The sequence below is a fragment of the Furipterus horrens genome, unplaced genomic scaffold (genome assembly GCF_987537825.1).
Source record: "Furipterus horrens unplaced genomic scaffold, mFurHor1.1.pri manual_scaffold_13, whole genome shotgun sequence".
Lineage (NCBI taxonomy): Eukaryota > Metazoa > Chordata > Mammalia > Chiroptera > Furipteridae > Furipterus > Furipterus horrens.
Window position 1 is genome coordinate 31,245,105 of NW_028327183.1, and position 14,987 is coordinate 31,260,091.

A 14,987-nucleotide genomic window follows, 5' to 3' on the forward strand; every position below is an offset into this window, starting at 1 on the left:
AGCGCGAGACGCTGGTCAGGCTCCGCGGCGCAGCTCGAAAATGAATAATCGCCCCCGATTGACTTAAATTCCACCGAAGCCGGCGCCGCCGCCGCCCGCCGCTTGGGATCTGCTCGCTGTGTTTTTGCTTTCTCCATGCTTTCTTTTTTTTAAAAATAGCAAAACAAAACCAGTCAGCCAACCAAGAATCCGGTTTGTTGATAGCCTTTTTTTTTTTTTTTTTTTTTTTTTTCACCGTTTGCGGGATTTGCAAACCGAGTTACATGCATGTCCAGTGGGGGTAGGTTTAATTTTGACGATGGAGGGTCCTACTGTGGAGGCTGGGAGGACGGCAAGGCGCACGGCCATGGCGTCTGCACCGGCCCCAAGGGCCAAGGCGAATACACCGGCTCGTGGAGCCACGGCTTCGAGGTACTGGGCGTCTACACCTGGCCCAGCGGCAACACGTACCAGGGCACTTGGGCGCAGGGCAAGCGCCACGGCATCGGCCTGGAGAGCAAGGGGAAGTGGGTGTACAAGGGCGAGTGGACGCACGGATTTAAGGGGCGCTACGGGGTGCGGGAGTGCACGGGCAACGGGGCCAAGTACGAAGGGACCTGGAGCAACGGGCTGCAGGACGGCTATGGCACCGAGACCTACTCGGATGGAGGTAGGTGCGCCGGTGCGGGCGGGCGGGCCGGGGGCTGGGCGGAGGAGGGACCTTCTCTTGTCTTCTGTTTATCTCTGGGGAAGTTGAGCTTCTCCCTCCAGTGGGGCCCTGGGCATTTCCTGGGGTTCCCTGGAGGCCCAGCTGCCCTGGCTACAGGTTGCCCCACTGCTTGGTGGGGGATAGTACCCCTGTGCCAGCTGAAGGGTGTTGGGGGCTTTCCAGGAGCAGAGCCAGGCCCTGGAGCTGCGGAGCTGAGCAGTGTCTGTGCATCACCCAAGAGCAGGCCAGAGATTTGCGGGAAGGCCAGACTGGGCCCACGGCCTCCTCTGGGACCCACTGAGGGCGGGCGGGGGCTGAGAGAGGCCCCCCTAACCTTGTTGACAGAGCTCCTTTGTTGTGGGCCTCCAGGAGTCAGGCCCCAGCTTTGCTTCTTGTTTTCCTGCGGTACTAAAGGGCCTCCCTCAGACCTGATCAACCCAAGCCAATGGAAAGGGAGTGATTAGGAAAGCTAGAGGCGGGGGACACGAACCTAAACCAACACAACAAGGCAATAAACTTCTAGGTGGTTGGACATGGGCTAGCGCTGTCAGAGCAGGCTGCTAAAGGGAGAGAGGGAGGGAGGCCCATCTGTTTAGTGAGAGCCCAGGAATCTCACTGTTCAGTGGCTGAATCATTTTCTCCATTAGTTCAGGGAATGGTCTGTGCCTTCATTCTAACATGCCACCACATTCAGGGCTGAGCTGGTGCAGGAAGCCAGGGAGCTGTCCACCCGCTGCCTACCACTGCTGTAAGATTTCTGTGCAGGGAGCCTTGATGGCCTTGCAGCTACCCCCCGTCCCAGACACTCCTTGGTGCATCCGAGAGGCATGGAGCATTTACTGTTCCTGGAAGCCAGACCCCAAACAAGCCTGCTCTCCAGATGCAACCTATCCTCCACCCCCCCGCCACCCCCCTGCCGCCAATCTGGAAGCTCATCCTCAGAAGTGGTTTGGTAATTTTTCAGGCAAGGAATGGGGCACAGCAGCGACTTGCTTCTGGGGGCATAGAAATCATGAGTGTACGTGTGGTCTTCTCCCTGCCTGCTCGCTGCCTCCGAGCCGCATGAAGCAAGTACTAAACACCTGCTCCCCGGCCTCATCCAGGAGTGACAGAGGGCTGGAGAGTAATTATTATTTTGGCTTATGCAACTGAGAGGTAGGGTTCATTATTTCTCAAAGGGGAGGAGGCATGGGGGCAGTTAATTATATAATGCTCCTGCCTGTCATAGCCCTGCCCAGCCCTGGTCCCAGGTGGCCTCTACTGTGCTGTTGTTTTCACTGATCAGGTTGGAGGGTTCCCTGACCTAGGGGCATGGGGCCAGGCGAGCAGACCAGCCTGCTGGGTTCCAGGTTCCAGGTTGTGGGCGTGCGTGCCTCTGTGTGTGTGTGTGTGTGTGTGTGTGTGTGTGTGTGTGTGCAGGCACAGTGAGGCCTGGACAGCAGATGTGGGTGGCTGAGGTGGGCGGTTGAGCAGCCTGGCGCTCCCAGCTGGACGCTTTGGGAGCTCAGGGGCAGTTGTCACCTCAGAGCTTTGGCCAGGCTGCTCTGCAGATCTGTCCCTCCAGAGGTGTTCCCAGCTGTGCCTGAGCCAGGAGAGTGGCTTTGTGATCCTGTGCAGGGGACCTCATGTGGGGGCATGAGGAGAAGAGTCAGGAGCTCCCCAGAGTATCTGAGGGTGAGGTCTAGCACCCCAGGCTGCCCACCTTCCCTGGACATCTTCAGTGGCCTGTGGAATTCTGTCCTTCATTCAACAAATATCTACTGTGTGCCTCTAATGAGCAGGTGCTCTGGACTCTGGGAAAAGAGCAGTGAGCAAAGCAGAGAGAAATCTTTGCCCTCATGGAGCTTCTGTTTTAGAAGGAAGGGTAATTACATTGTAATTACTGGGGGAAGAGAGAATCTGCCTCTGTGGCTGGGCATGAATTTAGGATCCGACATGTTGATGTGAGAAATGCTTCTTTTATTGGATTTACATCCTTGGGTCTCTATCTGCTATCCACCCAGCTAAGCAGTGTTCAGCTCCCTAAAGCACTTCCCCTCTGCATCTTCTTGCTTGAGTGTCACATGATGGAGGGGATCATGGCCCTTTTACAGAGGCGGGTAGTGAGGCCCAGGAGCCAGTCCCCCAGCCTCTGGTGGCAGAGTTGAAGGTTTGAACCTCAGTCTGTCCTCATCACACCACCTGTGTGCTGAGGACACACAGATGCAGGGCGCCAGGGCCAGCTGCTCCCTTTGGGTTTGCGACATGGCATGGCAGAAAATCGAATTGACCCTCTGGCCTAGGGTAATCAAGCCCAACATCTGGGGCCACTTTTCTGGAACACGACCCCTGCTTCTCATTAGGAAGGAAGTGACTGTGGAGAATGTGTGCCTTTGAGCAGTCCATCATGCAAGCAGAGCTAAAGTGGGGTGTCATGATCTGCTGGAACCAAACAGTTCTATGCTTTCTCCCCAGTCCACTGGTGGGCTGTGATGGGTCTTCCTTCAGAGAGGGCAGAGCCTTTAATGAGTTAAAGGTCTAACCAACTTTTCCTGTGCACAAGGAATGGGAATATTGGGCGGGCATCTGCAAAGCTCCCAAACTTCAGCCTAGCTCCCAGTGCTGGCTTGGGAAAACAGTGATATTCATGAATAATACACAAACGGCAAATGTATTCTACATTTAGCTGGAATTTGTATGGAATCCATTTCATCTGGGGACACTTCTGCCAACTCCTCCTCCTTCAGGTTCATCCTCCTATGAGCACAAGGCAGGTATTGCTCATTGAAGAGAGCTGAGTGGCTTCCACTGTCTATTGGTGACTCCACAGAGATGGTGAGGCTGGGGTGTGGGGTGACAGAGCACATGCTGTGTAGTTTACAGCCATTGTGCTTGAATCCCAGCAGTGTCTTTGCTCTGTGACCTTGGGCAAGTTATTTAACTTCTCTGAGCTTCTGTTCCTTCACCTGTTCAAAGGGCTGATAATAATTCCTGTAAAACAGGTGGGCATTAAGTGAGGTGGTATACATGGCTATACCAGTAGGCATCATTATTATTTATGACTGTTTTCTTATTACAGTTCACATGTAGTGTATGTCACATGTAATGAGATCCAATATCTAGACATGACAATGATGATTTTGAAAAGGATAATAAATGGGAATATTAAATACTTCCTGTGGTCAGGGCATGGGGCAAGTGTTGGCATGAATTATAGTACTTAATTCCTATACCTCTCCGGGATTGTCCCTCTGATTTTCCACATTGGGAAGTGGAGGCTCAGAGAAGGCAGATGAGCATTGAGCCACACCCAGATTCACTCTCAGGATGGCGGTTCCAGATCCCGTGCTTTCATGTGGAACACCTGTTTCTAAACTGCCTGGTTCTAAACTACTTCCTTGTTCCTCCGTCTTCCTCCACACCTGTTCTTCTCTTCTGGGCACAGTGGCCCAGAGTTGTAGACAAGGGCACATTCACAGATACACACACGCAGACCCTGCTGCTTGGGTCCCACCAGTCGCATTGCCTGTTCTACACTTGCTGGACCCCTGCACTAAGCTGCACAGGTAAATATTTCTTCCTGGGTGCCGTGTCATAGGACCCCTGGGACCAAAAGTTACCCCCTCCAAATAAACCCTCCCACAGCCTGAAAGATATGAGTCATCTCACACACCCGGCCTCTCCCCCTCATACACAGATTCCGTTCACCCGCCCAGATCCCTCCGCCCACACAAATCACACACGCCCACAGTTGAAATTCAGATTCCCTGGCGCCTGCGTGCGCAGGCACACAATATACCTGTCACCCAGAGACATTTTCCATCTTGCCCCCCAAAACACAGCCACGTGCACCCTCCCAGCTTTGTTCTCTGGCCAAGTACTCCATCCCTACCAATGCCTGCTCCTGAGAAGCAGCCATCCCTGTGAAGGGAGAGTGCCAGCACTAGAGGAGGGCTCAGGTTACAGATGGAGCAGAAAGCTTCATTTCCACTTTAAATACACATTTATGCAGTCAATGCTGCTTGTAAGGGGGGAAACTCTTTCTCCAAACAAAAGAAACAACCGTTGAGCATATTTTTAGTACTTAGCCATGGATACGTGAATGTAAATTTTTAAGTCCAAATGCCCAGGTTAGGAAGAATGAGGCCCATCGACATATTACGTCCATCAGAACTCCTTCCAGAAATAAAAAGAATTAAGCACTCAGCTATGGGAGATAAAAGCATCTCCTCAGAAATTCTCTTTCAGACACTTTGGGGAGGGAGAAGACTCCACGAGGTGAAAGGAGAAGGAAACGGCAAATAACTAGTTCTTTGTTGCCAATAATAGCTGAGAAAGAAGTGTTACTGAAGACTCCCTCACCCAGCACAGCCCTGAAGCAATTTGTCGGGCTTTATATTAGGAAGCCCAGCAGGGCTGGTGAGGAAGTGAGGATCAGCACCCTCCGAAAATAGCCACTCCACCCATAGTTACTGAGTAGCCCCTAGGTGAGGTTAACAATTAATGCAGCTAACCCAAGAAAAGGGGCATGGGAAGACCCCAGAAAAACAAAGGGTGGTAGTGGCTATAGTGGGAGGGCCGGGACCTCTGCTATTTTTCTTCAAGACTTCTTTTCTTCCTCAGATTTCCTCCAGGCCTCTACTACTGTAAAGACAACCAGCCATCAACTCTTAGGTGGTCATTTTGTGTACAAAACTCATTATATCTTTAAAGGACAACCAGATATTTGTAGAGTTGTGAGCACTACAAAAAGAGTGGTGTTTAATTTTCCACAATGGTCCACTCTCTCTTAGATCATCCACTACCTAATTTGTAGTTTTCTGGTTTGTGAGAGGCGACATGGTAGATGAAGGTGAGCGCTGCGGGGTTCTGGGGGTTTTGGCATTGCCACAAACAGGCTCTGTGGTTTAGGCCAAGGGGCTGGCTCCCTTGGGTTCACCTGTCTGCCTTGGTGGGTGGGGGGTGAGGCCGGGGAAGAGAGCGAGAGAGCTCAGCCTCTTCAGCACCTTGGAGAGCGCCCCACAAACACTGCCTGAGCAGCTGGCTTTGCTCTAATTCTCGCCAGGCCGCCTTTTCCAGCCAAACCACGTTTGTCTCCTGGCCAGTGACTGCCTGGCTCTGACCCCTTCCGCACACTTGGCTATCAGAAGTCTGCCTGCTCTCATTCTGTCAGTGTGTGGGTTCCTTACTCCAAGAAACACCACCCCTGGGGGTGTTTGCCTATTTTTCACCCCAATCCTGTCAGTCTTTTCTAAAAAAGTTGAGTACCCCCCTGGTGTTGCCTACTGAAGTGGGAGAGTCTCTCCCAGATGATATAGGAGGGTTTTTGGAGTGTCCTTTAGTAAGTCTTGTAGACATTGCCCTGAAATCAGAGGTTTACTTCTGCCTCATGTTGTATGTGCTCAGTTTCCACGGAGCACGGAGGGGTTATAAGTGCACAACGAAAAGTAGGCAAAGGAGTGATCTATTTTACCATTGTTCCCTTTAACTTGACATCAGTGGATTAGTCACATAGACCAGGCCTGCCCAATCTAGTGACTGGCCTCATGTGACTATTGGAATTTAAATTTAAATGAGTTAAAATGACATAAAATTTACCAGTTCAGTGCCTCAGCCACACTGGTCAAATTTCAAGTGCGCAGTAGCCACATATGGCCAATAATGGCACCATATTGGACAGTGCTGAGGTAGCACATTCCCATCGTCATGGAAAGTTCTCTTGGACTGTGCTGGTGGAGTGAAGTAAGTCTCTTGCAGGAAGGGATGTGTTGTCTGTGCTGGTCCCTGCTGTGTGTCCAGGGGCTAAGATAGTGCCAGCATCTAGTGGCCACTCAATAAATATCTGTGGAATGGACGAACTGGTAAATGCAGTAGTAGTTGATAAGTTCATTCACCATCATCGTTTCATACATCCATCTCATTGCTAGAACTTAGAACTGTACACAGACCATTAAAGGGAAAAGTTAAAACTTGCTTTAAAGCATCACTGTTATAACTCCTTGATCAGTTCTGTTTGTTATTGGCTCTGTCATTGCTCTTAAGAGTCTCTGCCAGTGTTTTACCTGAGTAAGATGGATGGTGTTGAATACAATAAATAATAGATTAATAATGTCCTAATGGTGCAAACCAGTTGTGACCAGAAGACATTTTTGGAGCACTATTTAATGAGCAGCACTCATTGCAAAGTGCTAGCTAAGATGAGCAGAAAACACCCTTCCATCTGCTCACTTTCTATCTCTTTATTGCTACCTTTTCCTTGGCTTAATTCATTCGGTCATTGAGAAGCACTTCCTGAGTTCCTGCTATATTCAAGGCACAGAGACAGAAAAGCTCAGCTCCCCCTTCAGTGAATTAACCTGGAAATATTTACGGAGCACTGACTGTGTTTCAGTCTGTTCAGGCTGCTATAACAGACACCACAGACAGGGGGCTAATAAACACCAGTCATTTCTCACAGAGGCCGGAAGTTTAAGATCAAAGTGCTGAGAAATTTGGTGTTTGGTGAAGGCCATCTTCTGGGTTGCAGGCTGCCAGCTTCTTTACATCTTCACATGGTGGAAAGGACAAAGGAGATTTCAAAGGTCCCTTTTATAAGGCACTAATGCCATTTATGGGGGTTCCACCTTCATGAACGCTGCAGGTGTTTGCCTATTTTTCATCCCAATCCTGTCAGTCTTTTCTAAAAATGTTGAGTGCCTTTCTAATACTATTACATTGGGAGTTGGGATTTCAATATTTGAGTCTTGGGGACACAGATATTCAGTCTATAACACTATGTAAGTGGTACATATATTTTTAAAAAATGTATTTATTTGTTTGTGTTTTTTTTTATTTATTTTTTATTTTCTAGAGAGAGGTGAAAGGAGAAAGAAAGGGAGAGAAACATCAATATGTGGTTGCCTCTCACTTGTGCCCCCAACTGGGGACCTGATGTGCAACCTAGTCATGTGCCCTGACTGGGAATCGAACCAGCGACACTTGGCTCGCAGGCCAATGCTCAATCCACTGAGCCACAGCAGTCAGGGCAAGTGGTACATATTTTGCAGTAATGTAGGCTATAGGGAAAAAATAAACATATAAAAAAATGATATAAGAAAAAGGATGACATGACTTCTGCCAAAAAGAATATGCAGTCTGGATTCAAAACTAAAGCATGTGAAATAATTAGGGGTTTCTCATGCCAGACTTTGGGGATCCTGCATGGACATGTTGTAGGTGAGAGTTCTGAGGTGGGACGGGAGCGTGTGTGTCCTTGAGAGAGCAGCAGGGGTACCTAGGGGAGGGGATACCTGACTTGAATCTGGGAGGGTGGGCAGGGCAGCTGTTGCTCCAAGACTGAAGTTGCTGACCTTGAAGAAGGCTCTTCCTCTCTCGGCTTCAGTGTTCTCACTTCTGTGATGGAATCATACCACTTTTTCCCTTTCAATGTGTGCCATCTCCTGCTTTCCCAGGAATGTCACAGGTTTTAGGGACCCAGGGGGTCCCCTGGTGCTTTGGAGGTCCCCCCAAGTAATTAAGGGTCAGTTTGGCAGGGTGTTGGTTTGCCACTGCCTGTCACTCTAGGCCAGTGCTCTGTAAACTTGTGTGTGTATCAGGATCACCTGGAAGGCAGGTGAAAACCGATTGCTGACCCCATCCCTGAGAGCTTGCCCAGAAATTGACATTTCTTACAAGTTTCAATGGATGCTGATGCTGCTGGACCAGGGATCTACCTTTAGAATCATGGCTCTAGGCTAGTGCCTATGAGCCCTACTGCACATTAAAATCATGAAGAATGGTCCCCTGGGAGACAGTTACAAATGCAGACTTTCAGGACCCAGTGCCGACCTCCAGGGGAGTGTCCAAGTGTTTGAGAGATGCCCAGGAGGTTCAAGTGTGGGAAGCACTGCTCTAGCACACTAGTTCTGATCTTGGCTGTGCAGGAAATCACCTGGGTGCTTTGAAAAATGCTGATGCCTGGGCTGAATGAGGTGGTCTACATGCAGCCTGGAACTGGGGGTCTTTTGTAAACTGTCCAGGTGTTCTAGTGTACACCTCAGGTTGAGGGCCTCTCTTCCAGATCACCCTCGGCTGCACATAGGAATCCCTGGGATGCAGTTGGGGTTCCATCCAACACCACTCCATCCAGGATCTTGGAGGGGGACACCCAGCCTGAGTATGTGATAACAGCAGCCAGAGCCAAGACTTGCTACTATAGACAGAGGTTTTCAAGCCCTGGGTCAAGTGGCTCATGAAATTAATGTTTTGCTTCACTTAGAAAACTGAAATAGACTAGAGAGTTTCCAAGCACAACACTTATATTACAGCAAGGAAGAGCACTGCTCTGTCACCACGTGGCCTTCTCCTCCGTGTCTGTGTCCTCCCTTCTTCCTTTCTTATCAGGACACTTATCATTGGATTTAGGTCCCAGCCAAAACCCAGGATGAGCTCATCTCAAGATCTTTAACTTCACTGCATCTGCAAAAGGCAAATTAACAGGTACCAGGAGTTTGGTGTAGATGTATCTTTTTTTGTTGGGGGTGGGGAGTCACTATTCAACTCACTGCAGTGTCTCACAGACTTCACTGTGAAGTAGCTCTAAAACACAGAAGTGAAACCTAGAATCTCAAAGCCAGGGAGAGCCCTGTGAAAGAAGGATGCAGATTTTAAATGTCCACTTTGTTCTGAGTACAGCACTTTACCATAAGTGTTATTTCTTTTATTCTTTAAAACAGTGCTTTGAGATAAGCCATGTGCTCCCATGCAAGAGAGGAGAAAAGTGAGACAGGGTTATGTGGCCTGATGAGGTCCTATGTGGACGGTGGGGCTTGACTGGTCCGGAATAGTCTCCAGCACCCAGCCACGGAGCAGTTATTCCAGCCACTTCCTTGCTTTACAGATGACAAAACCAAGAGGCCTGGAGAGGAGCCTGGGGCCTAACAGTGCAGGAGAGGCAGAGAAAGGGGACACCATGCTCTTCTAAACCTGGCCTTCAGTGGCCTCTGTCCTGCCATCCATAAACCTGTGTGTTCTTCCAGACCCCTCTGAGAGTGGGATGAAGCTGCAGGTCCCCTCCCAGGATACACCCATGTCCCTACACACGTGCAGTTGTTCGCGGACACTTACTGGGTTCACAGACTCCCTGGGACTTATTCATGGACCCCAGGATAAGAACCCTTTCTTCTCCACAGGCGCTTAAATGTGCAGAGATGGAGCTCAGCGAGCACAGCAAGTGGGAGATGGGAGGAGGGCAGAGCCAGCAGACTCCTGCTGGCCTGTGGGTCCAAAGCAAAGGCCAGGAGCAGGCAGAGCGGGAGATGTGGGAACAGGGACTCAGCAACGTGTGGTCGCCAGGCCTCTGGACAGGCTCCTCAGAAGAGAGCTCAGAAGTTTACAGAAGGATCACACACCTGATACAGGGGGTCCTAAGGACATATCTTGAGAAGCACCTGTGCTCCTCCCAATCAGTCCATGCCTCAGGGTGAGGACCACTATAAAGGATAATGAGGCATAGGGGGTAGCAGTCTGACTGTAGGGAGGCCCAGGAGGGCTTTTCAATGGGGAGGGTTTCAGAAATTAAGGGAGGCAGGAAGATCCTCCTGGGAATATGGGGCTGGGGTAGCAGGGGGAGCGCTACCTGGTAGGCAGGCATCACACCCTCACCTTACTTGGAGGCTAGTTGTAAAAGCAAATCCAAGGGGCCATGAGCTGGTACCATCCCCCTGCCAGCCTGGAGACTGTCCAGCTAACTGTTGTGCATAAGCTTTCTGTGGCCCCACCCCTGGCCATTTGGTTGCTCACTGTTAAGTTCAGAGGCCTAGCTGCTTGTGGGTAACTTGGGATAGGTGGGGGAGCAATAGTTGAAATGCACTTTGGTGAGGATGGTATGGGGTAATGGATGGGTTTGCCGGGTGCAGGACATCTTCCTCTGACCTCTGCAGTGCTCTGTGCCCTCCATTATTGTGCGTGCGCCTGTGTACTGTAACTAGTGGCTTCTGGGGCTGTCTCCTCCCCTTGGACTGGAACCTCCTAGAGGGCAGAGACCCAGGCTGCAGGATTGCTCACTGTGGCCCTAGTGTGGCGATAGTACCTGTAGTGGGGGTGGGGGGAACTCTGGAAGTCAAGGTTGGACAGTGAACGATGCATACAAATCAGTGGAGTGCTGGAGGATATGAGTCATATGGAGCGTGGGAGAAATAGTGTGCAGGGAGGGAAAACAGCACGTGCAAAGGCTCAGAGGCTGAAACAAGCTTGGCTTGTTCCAAGATCCAAGGGAAGAGGCATGTGGCCACAGCAGGCCAAGGGGGAGAGAGAGGGTTAGGGGGTCTGAGCACAGAAATCTTCCATGGAAGGGATTTTGGATTTCGGATTTTGTCTGGAGGCCAGGGAAGGGCACTGAATAATTTAAGCAGGGCAGCAACACTATCTGGTGTTTGTGTTTTCATAATTAAGCTTTTTTATTTTGAGATGATTATAGATTCACAGGTGTGAGAAATAATACAGAGAGATCCCAGTGTATTCCACCTCGCTTCCCCCAATGGTAACATCTTTGAAAACCTTTAGTGCAATGTCACAGCCAGGATACTATATTGATAGAGTCACACACAGAACATTCCATCACCACAAGACTCCTCCACTCATCCTTTTACAGCCATGCCCACCTCCCCCTCGCCCCTGTATCTCCTCACCCCCAGCCACCCCTGACCTGCTCTCCATTTCAGGAATCTTCTGTAACTGGAATCATATGCTATCTAATCTTTGGGGTTGGCTTTTTTCACTCACTGTATTTCTTTGGAGATTCATCCAGGTCATTACTGCATCCATAGCTCATTCCTTGTTATTGCTGCCTAGTATTCCATGGTGTGGGTGGACCACTATATATTTAAGCAGTTGCTGGATGAGGGGCATCTGGGGTATTTCTTGTTCGGGGCTATGAGGGATATAGCTGCTACAGACTTGCATGTAGAGTTTTTTTATGTGAGCGTGAGCCTTCATTTCTCTGGAATAAATATCCAGGCGTGTACTTGCTGGGCCCTGTGGTAGTTGTATGGCTGTTTTTAAATAATCACCCTCGCTGTTCAGTGGGGAAGAAAATGGGGAGAAGGCTGGAAGCTGGGGGTGCAGGTGTCCTGGATCTGGCTGGGGGCAGTGGGTTGGGAAGAACCAGAACCCTGAGAGCTTGGAGGTGGGCTGAGCAGGAGGACAGAGTCCAGGACAGCCAGCTCCTAACACTCGCTTGTCTTGGCCACATGACCAACATTTTCATCCACTATGTTATGTTATTGCCCCACTCCTTCATGAGTCCAGGTCCGTAGGGTACTGTGCCTGCCCACTTACAGGCAATAAACCAAAGCGGGGCTGGGGTGCAGAGAGGGGTACGTTAGAGTGACTTGCCCAAGTCACTCTCCAGAAGCCACTGAATCACATGGCATAGAATTGAGTTCAGAGTCAAGTTACTCTGTTACAAGCCGGCATAGGTTCTTCCTGAAGGTTGGATGTGAGATCAGGTGAGGGTTTCTGAGCATACACCTGGTGCACGCAGATGCTGCATAAATAAGCTGTCGTTACTGCTATTGTTGTCATTATGTTGTAAACCTTAGAAACCCCAGGGGTGGATTAGATACCCCATCCTGCACTTCACATTTCCCCCCACTTTCCTGGCTAATGTCCTAAAGGTCGTACCCTATGCAACCTCTATACCCTGAGAGGAAACAGATGGTATCACAGTGACATTTTTTGGGTATCATCTTTATTGAGATACAATTTACATATCATAAAATTCACCCTTTAAAGTTTATACTTCAGTGGTTTGTAGTATGTTTACAAGATTGTGCAACTGTCACCACAACCTAATTTTAGAACATTTTTTTCACCCCCAAAAGAAACCCCATATGCATTAAACAGTCCCCATTGTGGTCACCTGCCCCAACCCTCAATGACCACAAATTTACTTTGTCTCTTTGGATTTGCCTATTCTGAATATTTCCTACAAATGGAATCATATAAAATGTTATTTCTTTCATTTAACCCAATGGTGTCAAGGTTTATCTATGTCACATGTATCAGAACTTGATTCCTTTTTTAGACTGAATAATATTCCATTGTGTGACTGGACCACATTTTGTTTATCTGTTCATCAGTTGATGGACTTTTGGGTTGGTTCCACCTTTGGGCTGTTGTGGATAGCACTGTTGTGAACATTTGTGTACCAGGTTTTATGTGGATATATGTTTTCCATTCTCTTGGGTAGCTATCTATAACTGGAATTACTGAGCCCTATGTTTCACCTTTTTAAGAACTGTTTCTAGGGCAGCTGCACCATTTTACATTCCCATCCACAGCATTCAAGGATTCCAGTTACTCCATGGCCTCACCAACACCTGTTACTATGTCTTTTTCATTAATTAATTTCATGAGCCATCCTAGTAGTGCGCATGAAGTGGCATCGCACTGAGGTTTTGATTTTTATTTCCCTAATAATGTTAAGCATCTTTTCATTTGCTTATTGGTCATTTGTATGTCTTTGGAGAAATGTTTCTTCAGATCTGTGACCACTTTAAAATCGAGTTTTTTGTCTTTTTATTGTTGAATTGTAAGCTTTTAAAAATATATTTTTTATTGATTTACTTTTAGAGAGAAGGTAAGGGAATGAGGAAGAGAGGGAAAGAAACATCGATTGGTTGCCTCTTGTACATACCCCGACTGGGGACTGACCCCTAAACCTAGGCATGTGCCCTACTGGAAATCAGACTGGTGACATTTCACTTTGCAGGATGAGGCCCAACCCACCGAGCCACACCACTCAGGGTGGCTTTTTTTGTTTGTTTGTTTTAATATAATGTAGATCCACCGGTGACTTAGACTCTAGTGCCTGACTTCTGACCACCCCCACAATGGCTGTTTGCATGTGGCCTCCCCAATGGATGGTAGATTCCTTGAAATAAACTGTGTGGGCGCCTTTCTCTTGTCCCTAGAGTACCTAGCACAGTGCCAAGCGCACAGTAGGTGCTCAGGAAGTGTCAACTTGACAGAACCCTTCCCACTGCCCACTGTCCAGTTCTCACTGCAGAGGCTTTGATGGGCTGTGTACAGGGTCTGCTCTACCCGCAGGGAAAGAACAGCCATGGTGTCTGCAGGGAGGCTGGTACCCATGGGGTATTTATTGAGCACTGACAGTGTGCCAGGCAATGAGCTGGCTCCAGGGACGGCAGTGAATAGATAGCCCCAGGGTTCTGTGGGGGACACAGCTCCCCAGGTTTAATGCTGGTGGGAAGCGGGGCCAGGCCAGACTAACAGAGAGACTGGGCGGGCATCTGGGGCAGCTTAGAAAGCCTCTGGGAAAGTGATTTTCCCATGAGGACCTGAGGATGGAAGCTTCATAGATGCTTCTGGAGAAGCATTATTAAGCACTTGGAGGTAGAGGGAGCAAGGCCACCAGAAACCAGCATGATTTTGTCTGTGCCAAAGCACCAGGGGCCACATCCCTCCTGGGTGGTGGAGGCCCTGGCTTGACCCTTTGGGTCTGCACACAATCAACTCGATTGTTAGGAGAAACAAGACAGGAGGCAAACCCACTGGGGATGACGGGCCCAGTCCAGAGCCCCACTGGAGGTCTCCTGCTGCTCCAGGATCCCACAGACAGAGTGGGGACTTGCACTCCCTGCATGGAGGCTGAGTGGCCACATCCATGGTGCAGGGCCAGATGCAGAGGAAAGTAAGTGTGTGTGTGTGTGTGTCCTCAAGTGAATGTGGCAGAACTATGATAGAGGTCAGGGTTTTCTCAGGCTTGAGGTGGCTCTGGTAACAGGGACCATGGGGTTCCTGTTCAGTGGAGGCCTGAGCAGCAGGAGGAAAACCAGGAATGTGTGAGCCAGGGGTGGAAATTAGTGGAGAGACAGTGGGAGGGGGTTAGGGGAGAGACAGAGGGAGAAAAACAAATGGGTGGGAGGGAGGCACAGGCAGGAGAGAGGGGGGAGAAAAAGGAGGAAGGGGAGGAGAGGTAAGAAGAGGGGAGTGGAGGAGGAAGAGGCAGAAAGACTGGGTGGGTTGTGAAGGGGCAGCGGGGAGGGAGAGGGAGGAGAGAGCTGGAGAGAGGGGGTGAATGAAGTGCGCCTGCTGTCAGGGGCACAGATTACTTCTCACCCTGCCCTGTGGAAGCTGCAGCTCTTGCTCCTTGGCACTGTAGCAGCCCTGGGCTGAGCGCCTTCCAGGCACCCGACCTTTATGTCCAGGCAGCAACTTCTGCAGCAGGGCACCCTGTTGCACTGAGGCGGGGCAGCACCTGAGCTTACATAGGCTCCAGTATGGAGCAGGGGCCTGTGTGGGCTGGGTGCCCAGGCTG

At 49.8% G+C, this 14,987-nt stretch overlaps 1 protein-coding gene across 1 annotated transcript in view; it reads left to right on the top strand.

Annotated features, from left to right (window-relative positions):
* The first annotated feature begins 219 nt into the window (after window positions 1-219).
* The window catches only part of JPH3 (junctophilin 3), an 89,564-nt gene continuing 74,796 nt past the window's right edge, over window positions 220-14,987 (top strand). The window contains exon 1 of the mRNA XM_090260949.1: window positions 220-649. Coding sequence (XP_090117075.1) covers window positions 268-649 — 382 coding nt within the window. The 5' untranslated portion in view covers window positions 220-267. The remainder of the gene's footprint in view (window positions 650-14,987) is intronic.